At 44.6% G+C, this 25,682-nt stretch overlaps 1 protein-coding gene across 1 annotated transcript in view; it reads left to right on the top strand.

Annotated features, from left to right (window-relative positions):
- The window catches only part of MARCHF4 (membrane associated ring-CH-type finger 4), a 161,731-nt gene extending 137,418 nt beyond the window's left edge, over positions 1 to 24,313 (top strand). The window contains exon 4 of the mRNA XM_082260253.1: positions 23,567 to 24,313. Coding sequence (XP_082116379.1) covers positions 23,567 to 23,931 — 365 coding nt within the window. The 3' untranslated portion in view covers positions 23,932 to 24,313. The remainder of the gene's footprint in view (positions 1 to 23,566) is intronic.
- The last annotated feature ends 1,369 nt before the right edge of the window (positions 24,314 to 25,682 follow it).

The raw sequence follows: 25,682 nt of genomic DNA, 5'->3' as shown, positions 1-25,682 counted from the left end.
GGGGGGGGGAATAGTGTCCCTTCATTGGTATCAATGGGGGGAATAGTTTCCCTTCATTGGTATCAGGGCGAGGAATAGTTTCCCTTCATTGGTATGAGTGGGGGGAATAGTTTCCTTTCATTGGTATCAGTTGGAGGAACAGTGTCCCTTCATTGGTATCAATGGGGGAATAGTGTCCCTTCATTGGTATCAGTGGGAGGAATAGTGTCCCTTAATTGGTATCAGTGGGGGAAATAATGCCCCTTCATTGGTATCAGTTGGAGGAATACTGCCCTATCATTGATATCATCATTTGGAGGAATAATATCCCTTCATTAGTATCAGTGGGAGGAATAGTGTCCCTTCATTGGTATCAGTAGTGGAATAGTGTCCCTTCATTGGTATCATTGGGGGGGAATAGTGTCCTTTCATTGGCATCAGTGGGATGAATAGTGTCCCTTCATTGGTATCAGTGGGAGGTATAGTGCCCCATCATTGGTATCTGTGGGAGGAACAGTACCCCTCTATTGGTATCAGTGGTAGGAATAGTGCCCCTTCATTAGTATTAGTGCGAGGAATAGTGCCCCTTCATTGGTATCAGTGTAAGGAATACTGCCTTAATATTGGAATCAGTAGGAGGAATAGTGCCCCTTCATTGGTATCTGTGGGAGGAACAGTACCCCTCCATTGGTATCAGTAGGAGGAATAGTGCCCCTTTATTGGTGTCAGTGTAAAGAAATAGTGCCCCATCATTGGTATCAATAAAAGGAATAGTGTCTCAATATTGGTATCAGTGGGAGGAATAGTGCCTCATCATTGGTATCAGTGGGAGGAATGGTGCCCATCATTTTTATCAGTGGGAGGAATAGTGCCCCATCATTGGTGTCAGTGGGAGAAATAGTGCCCCATCATTGGTATCAATGGGAGGAATAGTGCCCCATCATTGGTATCAGTCAGGGGTGTAGATAGGGGGGGGGGTTAGGGGGGTCAAACCCCCCCACTCCCGAGCCTCTGTCAATTGCGCAGAAGCTAGGCTACCTGAGCTACGGGACTGGGATGGGAGCTGCACTGCCACACTTCTCTGATTATAATAAATGTCAGTCCCGCTGTCCCAGCCTGTTAGTTTACTGTGCGTGGGATGCCAGGACTCGGGATACTGAAGCGTGATGTCATAAGGGAGGGGCTGTGGCAGCTTAAGCTACCCATTGGCTGAGGAGGCAGCAGGGGGTGGTGCAGCCTGTAGCCTACAGGCTGCACAACCTCCCACTGCCTCCTCAGCCAATTGGGGAAGTGTGCTGTCCATCACTACAATTTTAGGTTCATCCTGCGGGCTTCCTGAAGACGAAATGCATTGAAGCCGTGAGGTAGACGTAATTTCTCGGTTCGTTCCTTGGGTGGTTCCTGGGCAGTGGAATGCATGCTGGCTTAGGCTGACGCTAGTGTCGGGGCATCTACACTGGACCGGAGACTATGTATGCTGGTGTAGCAGGATTCCCAGCCGTTTTGCTGGATGTGGGTCCGCCAGGGTTACCGCTATTACCAACAGCACATTTAAGCATGTTCTCCAATTGTGAGCACTGAGACAAGGAACAGTCCGGCATCTTTGGTTTTTGTATTTATTTAGGAACTTGGATGGGAGAATGGAATAAGTGGGATACTCCTCTGGCTCAACTATTCACAATGTAATGGGACAACTGAGAAAAATGCCTCTTGACGCTGGCTAAATGCCGGTCAACGCCCATTGGCGCTATTTAATGCTGACTCGCTGTCTGTGAACTTGAACTGACTTCTGACACTCTCCAGTGATACAAAAGTCCTTTGCACTGCTCCCTTTAGCCCTCCCGGCTGAGGAAGCTTAAATGTGAACACTGCTGCAACTCTTAACTCTTCAGGGCCCATCCTGGCACCCTCTTTCTCTTCAGGGCTTTAACTCTGTCACCCCCTTTCTAATCTTCTACACAGGCTAGCTGGCTCCTGGATCCCTCTGACCTTCCGAAGTGGTCCCCTATCTTAGGCAGACCCCGGGGCAGTTTACAGTACTCACGACACTGCTTTCTCTGAACCTCTGGCCCCCACAGCTCCGCTTGGTCCTCAGCACACTGGATCCCTCTCTGCAGCTCCGCTCAACCTTCTATCCTCTTAGTCCAGCCGCCTAGGACACCCGTTTCTCACTGACAGGAAGAGAGACAGCCGTCACCTCCCTCCTGGGACACTGCTTCCCGCCAAAGACAACCTGTCATGTGCTCCCCACAGACTTATACCCCCCCCCAGGATGCAATTGTGGCAGAATCTGCCCTCTGGGATAGATACAAGCCCTGGTGTGCCATTGGTCAGGTTTCCTCCACTGTCCAATGAGAGCCCCCATTGGGAGATTTCCCAAGTCAATAGTCACACCTGAGAACACATGACAGCCTAGCTGAACAATTGGACCCTGCTGATAAGCAGACAAGGTCTCCCCTATAGGTTACCTAGCTCCTACCTGGGAGGGTGCTACACTGGAAAATTATAATAGATGTAAATGTGAGTGCATAAGCAAACTTTTTTTAGATTTTGTTGCTACAATAAACGGTATCATACTATATTTTCCCTATTGCATAGTTGCCAACATTTGAAAAACATTTCCAGGGACACTTTGCAGCACAGCTATCAATTATTTACTTCCCTAAAGCTCCACCCACTCTGCATAATTAATCTCCACCTACTTATCATCAGATTATAGGGTCTACTTAATAAAGAGAGAATTACAGGAAATTGAAAAGGGAATTTCAAACTTAAGGCCAAAGTAACAGAGTTGGAATAATTCTCCCATTCAGCTGCACTACTTCTGCCTAAAGTTTAAAATTCTCATCACAATTCCCTGTAATTCTAAAGTGCTTGTATGAGCTTTCCGGAGCCCAGCAGGCATCGGAACGGCGCATTCGCAGTTATGATGTTTGGCCGCAACCATTTTATTTACGGGCACTGGCTGTCTGTAAAGGGCATTTACGGGCAGCCTGATTATCGGGCCCTTGCCGGGACAATGTAAATTACTCGGGACAGGCTTTTATTTGCCGGGACTGTCCCGGCAAAAATGGGACAGTTGGCAAGTATGCTATTGGGGTCCTTTTTTTATGGTATACAAGTCACACTGGCACCTACTAGGAGAGGAGGAGGATTGCTGATACATCTATATATTCATGAATCAAAAAGAAAAAACTGTGCTAAATATCTAAAACAAGGTAGCGTCACCTCTACAAGATGCTCAGGCGGGTGTTTGAAGCTGACTGGCCGGCGGCTTCAATTCAGCGCTATTTTCACGTACTTTCTGTAAGTGCAACCTTTTGTTTTACGATTCTTTTAATAAATGGTTTTACGCTATGGGCATTTCTCCTATCATTAATTCCATGTGATCATTGGAGTTTCTGTGCGGGTCAGCCCTACTGACAATCGAGCGTTCATTCCATTTACCAGTGGACTGCCATCCATCAGTGCCATCCTGATTTGATATATGCAAATTTATTACCGATATCTGGTAAGCCGGGACGTTTGGTGATGGTTCTGTCTACCTTAGTGACGATATATCACACGATTTACCTGCATGAATCTGGTAATTTGATTGGGAGCACGGTGGTGGTTCTTCTAATTCAGTTTGTCCATATATGATCTGCTTTTTGCTTTTGTATTCTTACCTCTGGTAAGCAGCCTGTGCTGGTGGTGGTGTCTATTATCACTTTCCTTGGATTCACACGGGAGATTTATTAGTGTTATATTTTTATACAGTATCACGCTATGTTTTTTACTTTATTCTTTATTGCATTATTCACCAATCTACATTTCTGAGTTGGATATTGTCTGGGAGGATCCCCCTGCAGACTTCTATCTGGCTTGGCTTCATACACATTAATGCTCATCTTACTGCTTCATCTGGTAAGCAGTATCTACACATATTGATTGCATTTGTGATTTATTTGAATTTGGACTATATTGGTTCACCCATCATTCAGTATCTTGGGACTTTTTTGGGACATTTATTATTTTTGATCATATCACTCATGATCAATGTCACTTAGTGCAGCTTTTTCCCATATTCTATATATACATGAAGGCTGGTTGTTTTAGTTGCTCTGGTGAGTGCATATATTGTAACATATGGTGGAGCACGTTGTGTTGGTGACTTGGAGGAGGCTCCTGGTCAACATTATACTGCACTTTCTCTGGTGATTGGACTTACACAGTATGGATTTATAGAATTCACCCAAGCTTAGCCCAAGGATCTGCACTATATGGACATTTATTTTGTTTAATACATTTTTATTGAAAGTTTCGTGGAAGAAAACAGATAACATGTGATACAGTCATGTCAAAATGGGAGTACAAAATCTGGTGAATACCAAACAAGTCAACAATGCAGAGAATAAGAACCAGATAAGTGCGTTGACAGCATTACGTGATATGGCGTAAACCCAAGAGACACGAGACCACGCCCGCTGCATTTCTACATGGGCACGAGCAAAGTCATAGTCCCATAAGATAACGCCAACTCAGCGTATTGATGTATGACTTGCATAAACTACACACTGCATGCGGGACTAAAAGTCCAGCAAAAACATAGGACTATATGGACATTTAATCACTGTGTATATGATTGCATTGTATGACCATTGGTGTAGGGTCTTTGCATTTATTCAAGTGATTTATCACATCAGGCAAGCGCCCCTCTGTACTTATTACATTATAATTGGTAAAGTGTGCTGTCCTTCACTACAATTTAAAGTTCATCCCACTGGCTTCCTTTCAGTACAGATGCCTGGATGGAGCAGTGACTCTGATGCGAGAAGAAGCCTGCAGACAAGCTCCAGACCTGAACTGCAAGCAGGTGAGGGAGAAAAGAACAGGAAAGCAGCATTCTTCTCTCTCACACAGCCAGAGAATTCCACAGGTCTGAAGTGCAACATAATTACCAGCTACATCCAGTGCACGTAGCTGTGTGAGAGAGATACAGATTTCATCTCTATGCTGTGAAGAGCCAAGGAGGGGATCTTGCTGTCTGTGCTTAGCCTTTGTATGTACAGTGCAGGGATGGGAGCTATGCTGAGTGCCCTGCCAGCGGTGACCCCTGTCCTCTTTCCTGTCAGCGGCGACCCCTATACTCTTTCCTGCCAGCGGCGACCCCTGTCCTCTTTCCTGCCAGCAGTGACCCCTGTGTTTTGCCTTGTTAGCGGTGACCCCTGTCCTCTCTCCTTCCAGCGGTGACCCCTGTCCTCTCTCCTTCCAGCGCTGAACCCTGTCCTCTCTCTTTCCAGTGGTGACCCCTGTGCTCTCTCTTTCCAGTGGTGACCCCTGTGCTCTCTCTTTCCAGTGAAGACCCCTGTGCTCTCTCTTTCAAGCAGTGACCCCTGTGCTCTGCCCTAAAAGCAATGACCCCTGTGCTCTGCCCTTCAAGCAGTGACCCCTGTGCTCTGCCCTTCAAGCAGTGACCCCTGTGCTCTGCCCTTCCAGCAATGACCCCAGTGCTCTGCCCTTTAAGCAGTGATCCCTGTCCTCTCTCTTTCCAGCAGTGACCCCTGTCCTCTCTCCTGCCAGTGGTGACCCCGGTCCTCTTTCTTGACAGTGGTGACCCCTGTCCTCTTTCCTGCTAGCGGTGACCCCTGTGCTCTCTCCTTCCAGCGGGGACCCCTGTGCTCTCTTTCCAACTGTGACCCCTGTGCTCTCTCCTTCCAGTGGTGACCCCTGTGCTCTCTCTTTCCAACGGTGACCCCTGTGCTCTCTTTCCAGCAGTGACCCCTGTGCTCTCTCTTTCATGCAGTGACCCCTGTGCTCTGCCCTAAAAGCAGTGACCCCTGTGCTCTGCCCTTCCAGCAATGACCCCTGTGCTCTGCCCTTTAAGCAGTGACCCCTGTCCTCTCTCTTTCCAGCAGTGACCCCTGTCCTCTCTCCTGCCAGTGGTGACCCCTGTCCTCTTTCTTGGCAGTGGTGACCCCTGTCCTCTTTCCTGCCAGCAGTGACCCCTGTGTTCTGCCTTGTTAGCAGTGACCCCTGTCCTCTTTCCTGCTAGCGGTGACCCCTGTGCTCTCTCCTTCCAGTGGGGATCCCTGTGCTCTCTCTTTCCAACGATGACCCCTGTGCTCTCTCCTTCCAGTGGTGACCCCTTTGCTCTCTCTTTCCAACGGTGACCCCTGTGCTCTCTTTCCAGCGGTGACCCCTGTGCTCTCTCTTTCATGCAGTGACCCCTGTGCTCTGCCCTAAAAACAGTGACCCCTGTGCTCTCTCTCCTGCCAGAGGTGACCCTGCCCTTAAGCCCCTCCCACTGCAAATAGTTTGACTATTCTTTCTTTGCTATCCCTCATTGTCAAGTTCTAAAGTTGGGAGGTATGCTACGGTGTTCCAGCAGCAGGATGGAGACACGCAAAAGTGAGTCAGGTTGAGCTCTCAGCCATTCACAGGACACCTTGTATTTTATCAACGAGTAAAAAGCTTCCTTTGACTAAGGTGGGTGGAAAATGTCACAATCTCCACCTCAGATAATTTATTCGTTGATAAAATACAAGGTGTATTAAGAATGGTTAAGCGCTCAATCAGACTTAATTTGGTTCTTAGAGCAGGGTTGGAAGTCCCCATCCTGCTGCTGGAACACAGCGCTTTATCCTGTATGTAGCTGATTCTACATACAGTTTACCCAGCTCTGACAGCAAGCACATCTATTAGTTAAGAAATGAGTTCATTTGTGCCACGCCCACAATTTGTCACAGCGTGGCAGGCCTGCTAATTATTGTTCTCGGGGTACCCAAGCCTGAACCGCCCAAGGAAAAAAAATTATCTACGGCCCTGGTATCAGTAGCAGGAAGTACGCCCCACTAGTGCCAATAGTGCCTTACAGCCTGATAATGGCTAGCAAAGAGCCAATTCCAGTCTGTGGGCCACAGTTTGGAGATCTCTGATCTATACTCATCCTTTCATTGCATGCTTATTGATAAATAAAGAATTTGACAAACAAAATCTAGTCTACCAAACCTGTAGCTCATCCCTATTTAACCAGTTCCTGAAGGATTTTCCCCTTTAATGACCAGGCTATTTTTTGCTATTCGGCACTGCATTATTTTAACTGACAATTGCACGGTCGTGCGATACTGTACCCAAATAAAATGGATGTCCTTTTTTTCCCACAAACAGAGCTTTCTTTTGGTGGTATTTGATCACCTCTGCGATTTTTATTTTTTGCGCTATAAACAAAAAAAAGAGCGACAATTCTGAAAAAAAAAAAAACAATATTTTTCCCATTCTGCTATATGACATTCCCCAAAAAAATGTAAAAATCTAACTTTTTCATATTTTTAGGCCAATTTGTATTCTGCTACATATTTTTGGTAAAAAAAAAATCGCAATAAGAGTATTTTGGTTTGCGCAAAAGTTATCACGTCTTCAAGTTAGGGGAAAGATTTATGTCATTTTTATTTTTTTTACTAGTAATGCGATTTTTAGGGGGAAAGATTGGACCCCTAACTGACCTTTTTGACACTTTTGGGGGGACCAGTAACATTACTACAGTAATCAGTGCTAGAAATATGCACTGTTACTGTAATAATGACACTGGCAAGGAAAGGGGTTAACCTAGTGGGTGACCAAAAGGTTAAATGTGAGCCTAGGGGAGTGTTTACTAACTGTGGGGGGCGTGGCTTGTGAATTGATTATAGAGACCTGTGTTCCTATTAGAGCTGCACGATTCTGGCCAAAATGAGAATCACTATTTTTTAGCTTGGAATAAAGATCACGATTCTCTCACGATTCTCTGTGTAACAAAAAAAAAATTGGGATAACTTTACTGCTACGTTTTTTTTTTTTTTATTCATTAAAGTCTATTAATTGCATTTGAAAGACTGCTGCGCAAATACAGTGTGACATAAAATATTACAACAATCGCCATTTTATTCTGTAGGGTCTCTGCTAAAAAAATATATAAAATGTTTGGGGGTTCTAAGTACTTTTCTAGCAAAAAAAAAACTGATTTTAACTTGCAAGCAACAAGTGTCAGAAAAAGGTCTAGTCTTTAAGAGGTTAAACTTCCTTTCTCCCTGGCAGAGGGAAGGAAAAGATACAATGTAATCATTTTGTTTATAGTTACTGGGAGCTTAATGCTGATAGGTGTTTGCCAGGAGGCTTTTTTTTTTTTTTCCACAGCTGTTCAGCTATGCAAAGAATCGAGCATATGTCAGGTTTAGATCGTCAGGGGGGGTGAATCGAGATCGCGATTTTCATACGATTAATCGTGCAGCTCTAGTTCCTATATAGAAGGATCACAGGTGCTCTGTGATCATTTCAGAGAGAAGAACGGTCAGCTGTGTTTACAACAGCAGACCATCGTTCTCTCTCAGCGGGGAACGATCGCAGGTGCCCGGCGGCAATCGCGGCCGCCGGCCCCGTGCATCGGCGTCCCCGCTGATGAGTGGGGGCGGGAGCTTTCCCGGCAGAGGAGCGCTCGCCCCCTAGCTGCAGGCGTGCGACCGACGTATACCTACGTCGATTCGCGCAGGAGGGCCGCCCCTGCCGCAGTATAACTGCGGCGGGCGGTCGGGAAGCGGTTAAAAAACTACTGGGTTTTTTATTTTTTGCTAAACAAATGAAAAAAGACCGAAAAATGTTGAAAAAAACAAAAAACGTGTCCGCCGGCCCCTGTGCATCGGCACCCCCGCTGCCTAGTGGGGGCAGAAGCGCGACGGTGTGCGCTTGCTCCCCCAGCATCACGCATGCGACCGACGTCGTTTCGCACAGCCGAGCCAGCCTGCTGCAGTAAAACTGCGGCGGGCGGTCGGCAAGTGGTTAAGACTTTACATCTTGAGTTTCTGCAGCCTCTTCCAATATGTTTTTTCCCTCCGTGGTTCAGTATAAGAATTGTTGAACCATTCACCCAGTTCAGCAGAAGGATCAGACCTTTGGATAGTGAAGATTCTTTGCTGAACCATGGGAATGCAATGTGACCTGATTGCTTCACATTCTGTTAGTGTTCATACACCTTCCCGATATACCCACAGCTGTCACTCAGACGTATGTTCATTCTTATAGGCAGTTATTTTAAGGTAATAATATTGCCTCTCCCTGGAGACGAGTGTTAGCCCTGTAGCCAAAATAACAGGAGAAAGCTGAAATCCTTTTTTTTTCCCATGTTCCAGTTTGAGGAAAGAATTGCATGCAGCGCTGTGTGAATGAATCCTATATTTTGCCGGTAGCCTTTTCACTCGGAAAATGACCTTTCAGGAGCCCAATCCCCTTGTGTTTAATAAACAGGAGGATCGAGCGGCGTGCGGCATTTTGCCGAGTTGTACAAGAAATGTAAAACTGTGAAAATAAGTAATCTCGCAGGGAAGAACTGATAACGCCGACACAAAATTTTACAAAGAATTAGCAGAGCTTACATAAGGAACAAGGCCGTGTGACTAATTCCTTTTATCGTATACGGGTAGTGTAAATCCGCCTGTATATTGTAATTTAAAGGGACTTAACTGGTTTGCAGTGAGATAAAACTGAAATAGTAGTTTCAGATGGAGATGACCTTTAAATATATTGGTTTTGCTTAAAAGGAAAATTAAATCTCATTGTAGGTTGTAATAGAGTGTCTGAAACGAATACAGCCTATATAACCTACGGGGTTGATTTACTAAAGCCAAACAGACTGTGCACTTTGCAAAGTGCATTTGCACTCTGCGAATGCAGTTGCTCCAGAGCTTGGTAAATAAGCAGAAGCTCTGCTAACTTCCATCATCCAATCATGTGCATGTGATTGGGTATTCTTTGCAAAGTGAAGCTTTACATCACTTGCTAAGCTTTGGAGCAACTGCACTTTGCCCAGTCTATCTGACTTTAGTAAATCAATCCCTATCAGTGGAGGACTGGGCCAGGGGGCAGGGGGGCAATTGCCCCCTGGGCCGCTCTGATGTCCTGTAAAAAGGCTGCACCGCTTCTGCCACAGACATGCCTAAAGGATTCCTGGTGAAGAGAAGTAAAAAGTCCCCACTACTGACCTACTGAGTGCAGGATGAAGACCAGGACAGAGCGCAGACCTCCCCCCCAGCATTGATGGTGTAAACTGTGTCTGAGCAGAGGCCAGTTCCATGCCCCACTGGAGACTCTCCTCCCCTGGCCAGCTACGACCAAGCTGTCCCAACTCCCCTCAACCGCCCCCTGCTGGCCAGGTTGAGAACCCGGATTTAGCCAGAGAGTAGAGAGTACCTGGAGCAGGGCTTCAGGCTGGAATGGGGGTCAGGAGGAGGACGGGAAGAGAGAGAGTGGGAGGGGCCGAGTTGCTGCACCATGAGCCTCTGGTTTGTACTTGTCCCCTGGGCCGAACGTTGCCAGTCTGCCCCTGATCCCTATAAACACACAAAGGGGTTACTAAAGGCAAAAAAACAGTGCACTTTGCAAAGTGCAGTTGTACTCTGCAAGTGCAGTTGCTCCACAGCTTAGTAAATGAGGGAAAGCTCTGCTGACTTCCATCATCCAATCATGTGCAAGCAAAAATGCTGTTTTCTTTTTTATTTTCCTTGCATGTGATTGGATATTCTTTGTAAAGTGAAGCCTTGCCTCATTTTCTAAACTCTGGAGTAACTGCACTTGCAGAGGGCAACTTTGCAAAGTGCACAGTCTATTTGCTATTAATAAATGAATCCCCAAGTATATTAGAAAGGTCGTATGGATATTGCTTTACTGCAGTAAAGCAGTAGAAAGAGGTGCAATCAAGAGTGGGAGCCAGTGGCGGCTGGTGCATGATAATTTGGGGGGGGGGGGGGCAGCAAATCCACCCAGCAGGACGGTCGGAGGGCCAGCTGGCCGGCAAATACACCACCACCACCCCCCTGTGGCCAGGCAACCAGCATTCTTACCTCCTCTGGCCGTGCGTCTCCTCCCTCTTCCTGCCCAATGGCCAGTAAAATTGCTTCTCTTTTCAGCCAATCAGGAAAGGGGTCTCACGACCCGCTTCCTGATTGGGTGGGAGGAGAATCCGTGTGATGATAGCGAATATTCATTCACTATTGTCATACAACTGGGTGGGCTCAGGGCGCCCTGCATGTAGATTAGGGGGCCGGATGCATGGATGGGGGGGTGGGACCCCTGCGCCCCCAATGGATGGGCCGTGACTGGTGGGAGCTAAACACACAGAGGTGGATTTACCAAAGGCAAATAGACTGTGCACTCTACAAGTGCAGTTGCTCCCAAGCTCAGTAAATGAGATGAAGCTTCACTTTGCAAAGAATAGCCAATCGCGAGCAAGGAAATAACAAACAAAAAAAACAGAATTTTTGCATGCACGTGATTGGATAAGGGAAGTCAGCAGAGCTTCTGCTCAGTTACTAAACTCTGGTGCATCTGCACTTAGCAAAGTGCACAGTCTATTTGCCTTTAGTTTATTTGCCTTTAGTACATCAACCCCATAGTTCATCTATGGTTTCCTGGGTCACTGGGGAAGCAATCCAGTTGAATTCTCATGGCAGTCATCTTGGGTCAGGAAGAGCCAATTTTAGGCCCTGGCTCCCATATGCTTGCAAAGAGCTCACTGTACAAACTATGCAATATTCTCAATGTGCTAACTGAGCTATTGTATTCTGACAGAGGGAATGCCCCCACACCTCACCAGAGCACACACCTGTCAGTGCTCACAGCCATTGGCTGCTAGCTCTGATCAGATGTGGATTAGCTGCTGGTTTTCCAGCATGCCCATTTGACAGAAGCTTGACAGGCTGCTGTACACACTGTCTAAATGCCAGTAGTAGGATCCGGCCGTGACCCTCCTTAATGACCTTGGGGAGGTGGTTGGGGATAAATATGCCAAATTGTGTATTACATACACATTATTTTATGCTAGGAGAGAAATCCTTCTGCGGTGGAAGCTACCGGAGCCTCCAACCCGGACTACCTGGATAGCCGCTGTTGCTAGGACTCTTCCACTCTATCGCCTTACTTACGAGAGCAGGAACTGTCCTAGGAAATTTGACAAAATTTGGTCCGCTTGGATTGATGCTGTGGGTGTGCCCATAAATCCTGTTGCTGATGTTGTGAGTTAGAATTGTTATCTAGCCTGGATCGCAATGTTTCCTATTATGCTCCTTTCTTCCCTTCCCTCCTTTCTTTGGCTCTCTCCCCCCCTCGCCTTCTTCCTGCCTTGCTCCCAGGAGTTTGCTGCTATCTCACTGCAATACTTAGGTCTGGTTAACCTTACGTCTTGATTGGTTATGTTTTCTGTGATGACATGATTACGAATGCTCATGCTCTCTATGGTATTTCCCCTTTTTGTACTACTAGTACCCTCTGCGTAGGGTGTTTGTGCCTTATCTGTTAGCCCCCGTTCACACTAAGGCGACCTGTGAGGCGACCTGGTCGCCTCACAGGTCGCCGCAGGTCGCCTTCCATAGGGAAGCTGCGGACCCGTTCTAATAGGAGCGACACAAGTCGATCCGACTTAGAAAAAGGGTCCGGAGCTTCTTTGGGGCGACCAGGAGGCGACCGCCATAGACTTCAATGTTATGAAGTCCGTGGCGGCCGCTCCGAGGTCGTGGCGCGCTGCTCGCACCGCGACCTCGGAGGTCGCCCCTGGAAGTAGCGTCGCCTGCATGTGAACGGGGGCTTATTGTTTTGTTTTTTGTTGTTTGTTTAATAAAAATTACCTGTTAAAAAAAAAAAATGCCAGTAGTAGAATATTCAGCCAGTGTATACTGGCCTTACACTTTAATAAATTATAGAAGTATAATCGCAATCAATTTTCGCTAATTGAAGTACAGAGGATGTTTTTCCATTCCTTTAACCACTTTACCACCAGAGGATTTTGCTGTCTTACGTCTGGGCCACTTTTTGCGATTCGGCGCTGTGTGACTTTAACTGACAATTGCGCGGTCGTGCGACGCCGTACCCAAACGAAATTTATGTCCTTTTTTTCCCACAAACAGAGCTTTCTTTTGATGGTATTTGATCACCTGTGCGATTTTTACTTTTTGCGCTATAAACAAAAAAAGAGCGTAAATTTTGAAAAAACAACAATATTTTTCAAATTTTTTTATATGAAATTCCCCCCAAAAAAATGTAAAAATCAAAATTTTTTAAAATTTTTGGCCAATTTGTTTTCTGCTACCTATGTTTGGTAAAAAAATTCACAATAAGCGTATTTTGATTGGTTTGCGCAAAAGTTATTGCGTTTACTAACAAAGGGAAAGATTTCTGTCATTTTTGGTGGTTTTTTTTTAACGCATAATGGCGGCGATCTGCAATTTTTTTTTTTGCGGGACTGCGACATTGCGGCGGACAGATCGGACCCTTGACTAACATTTTTTACACTTTTGGAGGTACCAGTGACATTACTGCAGTAATCAGTGCTATATATATGCACTGTTACTGTAAAAATGACACTGGCAGGGAAGGGGTTAATTTTATTGGAGAGGGAGGGGTTAATGTATGCCTGGTGCTTACTGACGTGTGTGGGGGGAGGTGACTATGTGATACAAGGACAGATCCAGGGTTCAGCTATGCTGAACCCTGCAATCTGACCCTGCCTGTCACTTAGGAGATCCGCCCGCTTGTGTTTACACAAGCAGGCGGATCTCCACACTAGATCCCCGACGATCTGGGAAGAGCAGCGGCAATCGCCGCTGCTCCTCCCCTGGCCCGACTCCCGCTGTGACTGAATACAGTGGAAGCAAGCCTCCGGCGGCGCGCGCGCGGCGCCGGGAAAGGGGAGTGTCTGACGACGTAGTACTACGTCGTCAGACGATAACGAGCCACTCTGCCGCAGTAATATTACTGCAGGCAGACGTAAAGTGGTTAAAGTGCACAATGATTTTTCTAAGCCCAGTCTCTGCAAAGTATTAACACTGACAGGGGAGGTGAAAGAAACAGGAACGGTCTAGCTAGGACTAAATTAACTAGCAATAAAGAGGAGAAACCAAATCACATAGTAAACAAGTTGTAGAGGCCCAAAACATGCAGTTCAATAAAACACTTACATAAAATTTTAGCATTATTTTAGTAGTACCTTGGTGCCATAGTGGAATCATCTAGAGACATTTCATACATGCAGTGCCAGAACTGGGTCATTCAGCATAAAGGGTTGAAGATGAGGAACTGCACCTCACCTATCTGCTTAAGGTTAACACTATTCAGGTTTGACCATTTGCTTTTGTTGAGTAGGGGCACCGATGAGTATTTGTCTGATGTAATTAGGTGAGAATAGTGAGGGGGGGGGGGGGCTTTTTTCTCCCAGGTTGATTCTGGCCTAGTGCACCAGGCTTGTCTCCAGTTAAAGGCAAGGCTCTCTCTAAGTGCTAATGTCTTTCTGATTTGAATGGGGCTACATATGTCTGCCCTGGGATTGGGAGATGCAAAAAACTCCCAGTTATGTTCCCCCTGGGAGTGGTTTCCCAAAAGTGCCAGAAAAACACTTTTGGACTGCACACCATTGGTGTTTTACTGGCATAAGGACACGTCATTTATTTATAACCTTCTTTCCCTGATGTTGGGGAGAGGTTCTGTAGCATTCAGGTTTTTTGCCTCTCCCCAACCGAAGGGTTCTCACTTCAGAAGAGCCCCTCAGCAATAACTTGGGTGGGCCGGCTTCGATAGGTCCCTAAGGAGTGGGGTCTACCTAGGCTGAAGGCCTTGCCTCTGTCAAGAGCCTTGCCGCCCCGGGAAATTCAGGGTTAGAAGCTCTTCCTCTGCGAGGTTTGACACCCTCTGTGCAATTTTTTGTGTGCTTTGATTTCACGGTTCACTTTTTTACTTCACATGTGTTCGACAAAGCACCACACCAAAGAGCTTAAAAAAATTGTGCCTCCCCCTTCCTTGTTACGGTGCTTTACCCATGGCGTCTGTCCCTCCTGCCCACCCCTTGTCCCAGCCCTGCATTCATGTCTCAAGTATGTCATTTTATAATCCCTACCCTTCCCTGACTTTTCTTACTGCGGTCAGAAATTAAATCACTGTACTGCGGGATGCACTTTGGGATTGGTTTATTAAACAGCAACAGAGGTCACCTTGGACACATTTCACATTAAAAACTCATTATTCACTTGTTGTCAGAGGTGACTGCTGCTGCTGATTAGTAAGTAAGAAAAGTTTCTTCAGCCTGAAGTACAGCGATTCATTTTTCTTTCTGATAGATTTGCCGGAATTCAATGAGCCAGACCAGCTCCTGGGAACTTTGCAGGGGAGCCTGTGATGAGTCTTTCACCTTAAGGGGTATGCATATATTCTTGTGGTGCTGCAATGGGTGCAAACCATTGTCCTGTCGTTACACAGATAGAATTTATAATATGTAAGAACTGTTTTTCCTGCCTTGTGAGAATGGTACATTGGATTATACCACATGATTCATTGTATAGTAATAAATGCACTGGACATACAATATCTCACTTGAACCATCTATCCCTAAGCATTAGATTACATAGTTACATAGTTAGTCTGGTTGAAAAAAGATACCATCTAGTTCAACCAATAAATGGGGAAAATATTTTTTACAATACTATATACACAATCCAATAACCACAGTTGATCCAGAGGAAGGCAAAAAAAAAGAAAAACCCCAGCAAAGCATGAACCAATTTGGTCCCCCAGGAGGCAATTGAGTTTTTCCTGGATCAACTTTACCTATAAATGTTCATATCCAGTTATATTATGTACATTTAGGAAAGATTCCAGGCCTTTTTGAAAGCAATCTACTAAACTGGACAGAACCAGCTCTTGAGGGAGTCTTCCACATTTTCACAGCTCTTACTGTGAAGAAGCCTTTCCGTATTTGAAGATTAAATCTCCTTTCCTCCAGACGTAGAGTGCCACCTTGTCCCCTGTGATGACCTTAAAGTGAATAACTCAACACTAAATTTACTATATGGACCCCTTATGTATTTGTACATGTTGATCATATCCCCCCCTTAACCACTTTACCTCTGCTCACAGTAATATTACTGCGGCAGAGTGGCTCGTTATCGTCTGACGACGTAGTATTACGTCGTCAGACACTCCCCCTTCTGGGCGGCGCTTGCGCGCCGCCGGAGGCTCGCTCCCGCTGTTTTCATTCACAGCGGGAGTCGGGCCAGGGGAGGAGCAGCGGCGATCGCCGCTGCTCTTACCCGATCGTCGGGGATCGAGTCTGGAGATCTGCCCGCTGTGTGTAAACACAGCGGGCGGATCTCCATAGTGACAGGGAGTGACAGATCGGACTGTTCAGCATAGCTGGACATCCGATCTGTCCATGACTCACTCAGTCACCTCCCCCCCTACACGTCAGTAAGCACCAGACATACATTAACCCCTCCCTCTCCAATAAAATTAACCCCTTCCCTGCCAGTGTCATTTTTACAGTAACAGTGCATATATATAGCACTGATTACTGCAGTAATGTCACTGGTACCCCCAAAAGTGTCAAAAATGTCAGTCAAGGGTCCGATCTGTCCGCCCCAATGTCGCAGTCCCGCAAAAAAAATCGCAGATCGCCGCCATTACGCGTTAAATAAAAAAACACCAAAAATGACAGAAATCTTTCCCTTTGTTAGTAAACACAATAACTTTTGCGCAAACCAATCAAAATACGCTTATTGCGATTTTTTTTACCAAACATATGTAGCATAAAACAAATTGGCCAAAAATTTTTTAAAAAATTGTTTTTTACATCTTTTTTGGGGGGAATTTCATATAAAAAAATGTTAAAAATATTGTTATTTTTTAAAAATAAACGCTCTTTTTTTGTTTATAGCGCAAAAAGTAAAAATCGCACAGGTGATCAAATACCACCAAAAGAAAGCTCTATTTGTGGGAAAAAAAGGACGTAAATTTCCTTTGGGTACGGCGTCGCACGACCACGCAATTGTCAGTTGAAGTCGCACAGCGCCGAATCGCAAAAAGTGGCCTGGACGGAAGACAGCAAAATCCTCCGGTGGTAAAGTGGTTAAACTCCTCTTCTCAAGAGAGAATAAATTCTGTTCCTCTAATATTTGCTCATGGCTGAGCTCCTCCATGCTTCTTATTAGTTTGGTTGCCCTTCTCTGTACTTTCTCCAGTTCCCTGATATCCTTTTCATGAACTGGTGCCCAAAACTGAACTACATGTTCCAGATGACGTCTTACTAATGATTTGTACAGGGGCAAAATTATATTTCTCTCTCTGGAGTCCATACCTCTCCTAATACAAGAAAGGACTTTGCTTGCATTGCATACTGTTATTAAACTTATGATCTACCAGAACACCCAGATCCTTCTCCACCATTGATTCCCCCAGTTGTACTCCCCCTAGTATGTATGATGCATGCATATTCTTAGCCCCCAAGTGCATAACTTTACATTTATCAACATTAAACCTCATCTGCCACATAGTTGCCCAATTGAACAGTGCATTGGGTTAGGCTTGTAAGTAGAGACTTATCCGACAAGGACTTTATTATCCAAGCCGACTTGGGTAAAATCGGCCTGCCCATACATGGATCAAATCTCAACCGATCCCTACTGAACTGGCCGAATTTCGGTCCATGTATGACCAGTTTTATAGAGGCAACTTTAGGTCATGCCTGCACAATGTGCATCCGCATGGGTAGTTGTAGTCTCCATCAGGAGTCCATATGACAGGGAGACAACTCAGGAGCACAATCAGGAGACAGTTGTCTCCCTACAACAGGAAGCACCTGAAAAAGAACAACCATGACAGAATCTCAAAGGAAGCTAGAGATTTAAATTCAAAAAAAATTAGCTAACATGTTAAGGCTTAAAGCGGAGTTCCACCCGAAATTTATACTTACCTCCATCTTCTCGCTCCCGGTCACCTGAAAAACAAATGGATAATCGCAATTTTTTTTTTTTTTTCACTTACCTTTTAGAGAAAATATACTCACCTTACTTCCTTCTTCCTCCCCTCGGCGGCCACGGCGATTCGTCACTTCCTGGCTTTTGCAATGATTCCTGGGAGCTGAACGTCATCGCTCCCAGGAATCATTGCGCCTGCACCGGCCCCGACGTCAGTTCCGGGTCGCGCGCGTCATTCCCTTCTAAACAGCTTCTGGGCATGCCCAGAAGCTGTGGAGGGATGACGCGCGCGACCCGGAAGTGACGTCGGGGCCGGTGCAGTGCATCGTGGGACCGAAGAAGGAGGAAGAGGACCGAAGAGGACGCGGAAGAGGATCGCGCTGGCTTCAAGCTGCCCACACCCGAGATGGCAGCGCTGGAGAAGACAATTTCAAGGTAAGTATTTCTCCTGAAAGGTAAGTGCAACCCGGGACAGATCAGAGGCTAGCCATTGTGGAATGTGCTAGCCCTGACTGTCCCGGGGGTATTTTTATTAAAAAATGTACAACTAGGGTGGAACTCCGCTTTAAATTGGACTTTTCTGATTGAATTTAGATCTACTTTTACAGGTTTTGCAGAATATTATTGAAGAAATTTAACTTACCCAACTTGCTGTCTATTTTCTAGACTTCCTTATGTCCTAAAGCTGCCCTGGTTCATAGGCTGAAATTTTGCTACTGTAGGTGACTGGTACACTATATCTTAAGCAAAAAATATTTAGCATTTATGTTGCATAGCAGGCTTCTCCCAGTACCTACTGGTATTAGATTCTTCACGAACCCTGAAACTCAGTGTTGCAAGCACCAGCCAAGCTATGGGCTCTGTCTTCCTACTAAGCCTCACTATTGGTCAGTGAGACAACTCACCACTGTAATGGACCAATAGTGATGCACAGAACTCAGAAAGAGGTGGGCTATTGCCCATGGCCCAGATAGCTTAGTCATTACATTTTTGAGGGGGTTCTGTGGTAGCTCTAGAACAGTGGTCTCCAAACTGTGGCCTAAGGGCTGGACATGACCATTTGCTTGCACTATTCTCTTTACTGATGCCAATGATCTGGCACTATACCTTCCACTGACACCAACAGTGGAGCACATTTTCCTCCCACTCCCACTATTCAATGATGAGGCATAATTAATCCTACTGATTCTAACAATGGGGAACTATCCCTTCCATTGACACAAATAATGGGCATAATTATTTTCATTAATATAAACAATGGAACACTCTTCCTCCCACTGACACCAATGATGGGGCACTATTCCTCCCATTGATACCAATGATGGGGCACTATTCCTCCCACTGATACCAATGATGGGGCACTATTCCTCCCACTGATAATGATGGAACACTATTTCTTCCACTGACACCAATGATGGGGCACTATTCCTTCTACTAACACCAACAATGGGGCACTACGTCTTCCACCAACATCAAAGATAGGGCACTATTCTTCCCACTGACACCAATGATGGGGCACTATTCTTCCCACTGACACCAATGATGGGGCACTATTCCTCCCACTGATACCAATGATGGGGCACTATTCCTCCCACTGATAATGATGGAACACTATTTCTTCCACTGACACCAATGATGGGGCACTATTCCTTATACTAACACCAACAATGGGGCACTACGTCTTCCACCAACATCAAAGACAGGGCACTATTCTTCCCACTGACACCAACGATGGGGCACTATTCCTCACAATTTCATCCACTGACCAAAGACACTATGTAATTTTTTTACTCGCACCAAACTCTGGGACATTTTCTACTCCCAGTCGTCACAGTCCAGCCCCCCCCCCCCCCTAAAATCTGAAGGACAGTAAATTAGCCCTTTGTTTACAAAGTTTGAAGTCCCCTGCTCTAGAAGGAGTGGATGACATGTGCTATGCAATGTGATTCTTTACTAACAATTTTGTTTTTACATTGTTCCTTTAAAGTCATGTTTTTACAGAGCAGAAAATTGTCTCAATGCCTCATTGTAAGGGCTGTTACATTCAAATCATTTTTTGCAGCTACTTTCCACCTCCATCTCTCATTCTGCTCCGTTCTGATCTCCACACAGCAAATCAATACCCAATTTTGAGTACTGAAAAGGAGAAGGAATACAAAAAGGCTCAGTCCATTCATCCCGCTGAGTCCATTCAGGGACTCGGCTCCTTTTGTTTTCCATATTCGGATTACAATGCTCTTTTGCAATGGTTGTATACACTGAATTTTAGCTTTTTATTAGCTTATCGTAAAACATACGGTATCAGCAGATCTTGTGTATATAAATGTGTGAAGGTACACAAAATGTTTGCAGAAGTCCTAATTTTTGCTTATGTTTGACATTGTTGTTAATTAAAAAAAATGTAAATGAATAAATTGTTATGCTACGCTGAGCAGCCAATGATATTCTGCTGTTTAGGTTCCAAAGGCAGATCAGAAAATAAGATGGAGCGTGTACTGTTGAGGGAAGCATCAACAATTCTTGTTTAAGACACTTTTATACAGGAAAACCCCACAGTGCACACGACCCATGCACTAATTTGCTGTATGGTGAAGAATTTTGTTATGAATTGTCTGACTCTTTGTTTAGTGTTACTTCACTTTTTAGACAATATTAACATTGTATACTATGGGTGGAATCTTCTGGTTATGTGGTTTGCGTATGATGATGAGTGGGATGAACATATTATATTGTTATTACTTAGGAGTCCTCTTGTGATAGTTCCCTCTGTCATTTGTTAGCAACTGGAAGATGAAGTATTATTTTCCTTTCCCTTTTCCTTCTATCTTTCAATTTTCTCTTCCCTTTCCTTTTTCCTTTCCTCTTCCATTTCCTTTCCTTTTCTAAATCCGTTTTCCCTTTCCTTTACTTTTCCATTTCCTTTCCTTTCTTTGTCCCTTTCCTTTCCTTCCTTTTTCTTTTTCTCCTTCCTTTCCCATTTCCTTTCCTTTTCCCTTCATTGTCCCTTTCCTTTACCTGTCCATTTCCTTTTATTCCTTTCTTTATCTCTTTCCTTTTCCTTTTCTCTTCCTTTTCCCTTCCTTCTCCCTTTCCTTTTCCCTTTTCTTTTCCTCTTCCCTTTTCTTTCAATTTCTTTCTTCCATTTCCCCTTTTAATTCCTTTTCCCTTTCCTTTCATTTCCATTTTTTGTCCCTTTCCTTTTCCCCTCGTGTCCATTTCCTTTACTTTTCTTTCCTTGTCCCTTTCCTTTCCTTTTCCCTTTTTTTTTCTTTTTGCTTTTCTTTTCCCTTCCCTTCCATTTCCTTTACATTTCTTTCCTTTCCTTGTCTATTTTCTTTCCCTTTCCTTTTTCTTTGCCTTTCCTTTTCTGTCCATTTCTGTTCCTTTTATCTTTTCCTTCTCCCTTTCCATTTTTTCCTTTTCTTTCTCTCCTCTTCTCTTGTTTGCTCATTCCTTTCCTTTCCCATTCTCTCCTTCCTTTCATTTGTCCCTTCTATCTTCATCCTTTCCTTTCCTTTCTCTCTTCCTTCCTCTTTACTTTCTTGTTGCCTTCCTGTTTCGTGTCTCCTTCATTCCTGCTTTCTTTTTATGTTGTTTTTTCCTTCTTTGTTCCCTCCCTCCTCTCGTTTGCTTAATGTTTCCTTTCTCAGTCCTTCTTGATTCTCTTTCTCCTTCCTTACTTATTTCCTCAATCTTTTCCTACTCTAGTTGTTCCCTTATTCATTCTCTATTCCTTCCTTCTTTTCTTCCTTATTTCCTCCTTTCTTCCCTCTTTTCTTCCTTCCTCCCTCAAAACCCTTTCATATTCTTTACTTCCTTACATCCTTGTTCTCTCTCTCCTTCCTTACTTTGCTCTTTCCTTACTTACTTTCCATCCTTACCCATACCCTCCCTTATTCCTTTCTTCATTTCCTTCTTCCCTTGTTCCCTTTGTTTCAAATTCAATATTTCCTTCCTTCCTTGTTCCTTTATTTTCTCTTTACCTGCTGCTTATATTGCCGACGTTGAATGTTTCCTACTTCATTCCTTATTTGTTCCTTCATTCTTCAATACAGCCTTCCTTCATTATTCCCTTTCTTTCTCCTTCCTTATTCTCTTCTCCCTACCTCAAACCCCTCTCTTCCTTCCCCTGAACCATTCCTTGTTCCTTCCCATTCTTTTCTACCTTCCTCTCTTGCTCATTTATTCCCTTTTCCTTCGAACATTTCCATATTTATTCCATCCTTGTTTTTCCCTCCTTCCTTAGTTTGATCCTTCCTTCTTCACTTTACATCCTTTCTCATTCCCTCCCTTATTATTTTCCTCCTTCCCTTGTTCCCTTTTTGTTCCACATTTAAAATGTCCTTACTTCCTTATCCCTTCTTTATTACTCTTTCACTCCTGCTTATGTTGCCTACATTGAACCCTTCCTACTTCCTACATTACTTATTTGTTCCTTCGTTCTGCACTCCTGCCTTCTCTCGCCATTCCCTTTATTTCTCCTTCATTATTCCCTCCTTTCTTTGATTGCTACCTCAAACCTTTACTTTCCTTCTTTACCTGAACCATTTCTTGCTCATTCTTCATTCTCTTTTTCCTTCCTTAGGCAGGCCATAGGCGGTGCAAATTTGGTTGCAGGAATGAAATTCCCACGATTCCCCTATAAACACAGACAGTGCTGACAGGGGAATCCCTTCTGCCGAGACATTGTATTCTGGATGGTTTCCCTGCCCTCCCCCCACCCCTTCCGGGAGAAGACCAGTGATTATTGCTAGTGCCTATAGCAGCCGCTAGCGATAATCGCAAGTAAAACCTGACATGCTGGTTGTACCCAAGTTGATCAATCTAACAACTTGGTATATTCAGCCTGTCCATACACAGTTCGAATCTTGGACAGACCCTACTGAACCAGCCAAGATTCGAACCCTCTTTGCCCAGCCTTACTTATTTCCTCCATTCCTTTCTTTCTTTTCTACCCATCTTGTTCCCTCATTCATTTCCTATTCCTTCCTTCCTCATCTCCTTTCCTCCTTCTTTTCTTACTTCTTCCCTCAACCTCTTCCATAGTAATACCTTCCTTCAATTCTTGTTCTCTCCCCTTCTTCCTTATTTTGCTCCTCCCTTCCTTGCTTTCCATCCTTGCTTATTGCCTCCCTTATTCCTTTCCCTCCTTTCCTTGTTCCCTTTGTTCCACAATAAAATATTTCCTTCCTTCCTTCCTTCCTTCCTTCCTTCCTTCCTTCCTTCCTTCCTTCCTTCTTTCCCTCCTGTTTTTGTTTCCTACATTGAACCCTTTCTACTTCATTCCGTTCTTATGCTTTTTCTCCTTCCTTATTTCCTCAATTATTTCCCTCTTTTCTACCCTCCCTGTTCACTCATTCATTCCCTATTCTTTCCTTCCTTCCTCAATTCCCCCTTTTGTCCTTCTTTTTCTGCTTTTCTTCCTTCCTCCTTCAAACTCTTCCATATTCATTCCTTCCTTCCATCCTTGTTCCCTCCCTCCTTCCTTACTTTGCTCCTTCTCTCCTTGCTTTCTACCCTCCTTGTTCCGCCTTCCATTCCCTATTCCTTCCTTCTTTCCTTCCTAATTTCCTCCTTATTTCCTTTTTTTCTTCCGTCCTCCCTCAAACCCTTCCATAGTTATTCCTTCCTTCCATCCTTGTTCTCTCCTTCCTTCCTCATGTGTTACTTCCTTTTCTTTTTACCAGGTTCACTAATTGGCTGTAGCAAAATAATTTGGCCTTGTATGGGTACTACAGGCTGCCATTGCTCTTTGCCATCAGTAATGAGTCTGAGTATATTTAGCTGTAAGTTTTGCTATTGCTCTGTGGTTTAATTGCCCCTCTTTTTGTGTGATTTCATTGTAGGATTGATCATCCACGAAGGACCTTCTGTTTATAGGATATTTAAACGATGGCAGGCCGTCAATCAACAGTGGAAGGTTCTCAATTACGACAAATCGAAAGACTTGGAGGACCAGAAACTGGGGACGGGCCAGCGGCCCAGCCAACGCAATTCTTCCCAAACAAATAACTCAACCACTCCAGCTGGTACAGCCAATAATTCCACCCCTGTCGACAGTGGTAACCATAGTAACGGCCATGCAGGAACCCTGTCGGACCATCACTGTGCGTACACCCTATTTCACATCCTCAGCCATCTTAGACCGCACGAACAGAGAAGCCAAACTAACGCCAACAGAGAGTTTGTCATGAGAGTCACCACAGTCTGAGGTTTATCCGGAGGCCTTATCTGGCAAATGCGTGCCTTTCTTTCACAACAAGCATACTAGGTCTGTCTCAGCTGGACCTTCTCAAAGACAGAAGGCGACAAAGAGCTCGAGGAAGGTGATGTGCTGGTCCGGTCCAGTCCCTGGTCCTTTTTTTAAATTTTTTTTTTCCTTTTTATAAGTGCAATACTGACTGTATCCTGAGTAGGGACGCTCGAGCATGACCATTGCACCCATCCAGTCTCAAAGGTCCCACCTTCACCAAATCCTCCAAAAAACGAAAGAAGATCAAAATGGCGGCCGTGCCACGTTGTTGGTTTCTGTTTTGCAGGCTCAGCAGTTCCACACAAGCACAAAGGGGAATTTATGAAGTGTTTTCATTAAAAAGAGACTTCAGGTTCTGAGTTTGTCTGTCTTTATTTTTGTTTAATCTTTTTACTCGAAGAACATTTTTATTTTTCAAAATTAAGGAACGCAAGAATTTAAAAGTAGTGGAGTCATTCCATTAACAATCACTGCGTGTGTCACAATACACACAATGGGATATTCAAGGGAAAAGGAAAATGGCAACATAAGATTCTATTTCACAACATAACATTGTAAGATGATGAATCCCAATAGTGAGAAGTAGTATGACATAAAAGATTATGGATACAGAAAAATATCATGCAATATATCCCCATTACTCAGTGAAAGGCAGTATGTGTAGAATATGAGTGGTTAGACTCTTAATGCTGTAAAAAAATGTTAAAAAAATCGACAGAAGAACAGAACGAAGAAAAAAAAAAGAACAAATATATAGCAAAAAGAAGAGGATCTAGTATAGGGAAAGAAAAAATGAATATAAATAGACTAGGAGGCTCAAAGAAAAGGGAGGAGAGAAAAGTTTAGAGCTACCCCCGCAGTAGCCGCTGGTGGTTTGGTCCTATTTCCATCTCAGTTCACACACAGCCAGGCACAGAGCATTCTTCCTCTGGCTCAAAAGATCAGTCTAGGGCAGTGTTCTCCAAAGTGCGATATTGGGGCCGGATGTGACCCATTGCTTGCTTTTTTCTGGCCCTTGGGACTCTACTTTATTCACTGACCCCAATGAAGGGCACAGTTCTTCTCAAGGATACCAACAATTGGGCACAGTTCCTCTCAATTACACCAGTAAAGGGCACAATTCCTCCCAATGACACCAATGATGGGGCACAAGATACAAAAAAGGTACCCCCAATGGTTTGGGACTTTAAATGCCACTAAAACACTGAAAGATTAGACAATGAGGTATTAAAATTCAATTTTTATTACATAAAGAAAACCAGCAATCACTACATATACATAATTATATATACCCAACAAACAGCTGGATATGCATAGAATTAAAATTGCATGCAAGGACAGACCAGTTTCCATACAGAAGACTCCTAGGTACCATTGGTGGAGAGAACCGGACCTGCCCCTACGCGTTTCGGGTATAAAACCCTTCTTCAGGGGTCAACCAAAGTTCAATACACTAATTATGCCAAAGGAAGTCCTCCTATAGAGATAACTGGGCTGTCGACTAAAACGGTATGCACTGAAAGAGGGGTGCCAAGTCTATCATAAACATGGTTCACTGGGAAAGAGAACAGTGTGGAAAATGGCTGGTAAGCGGCAAGACCGTGGGCACCACAATGATCCACAGTTAGTCCTGGAAGGTCCTTAATGGGCATATAGGCCGGTATAGAATACCTGCCATAAAAAAGTATTTCTCATGGCTAGAGGTCAGC

This window comes from Pelophylax lessonae (assembly GCF_965119305.1).
Source record: "Pelophylax lessonae genome assembly, chromosome: 6".
Classification (NCBI taxonomy): domain Eukaryota; kingdom Metazoa; phylum Chordata; class Amphibia; order Anura; family Ranidae; genus Pelophylax; species Pelophylax lessonae.
Note: the sequence above shows the minus strand (reverse complement) of the source record. Positions and strands in the feature narration are given on the sequence as shown.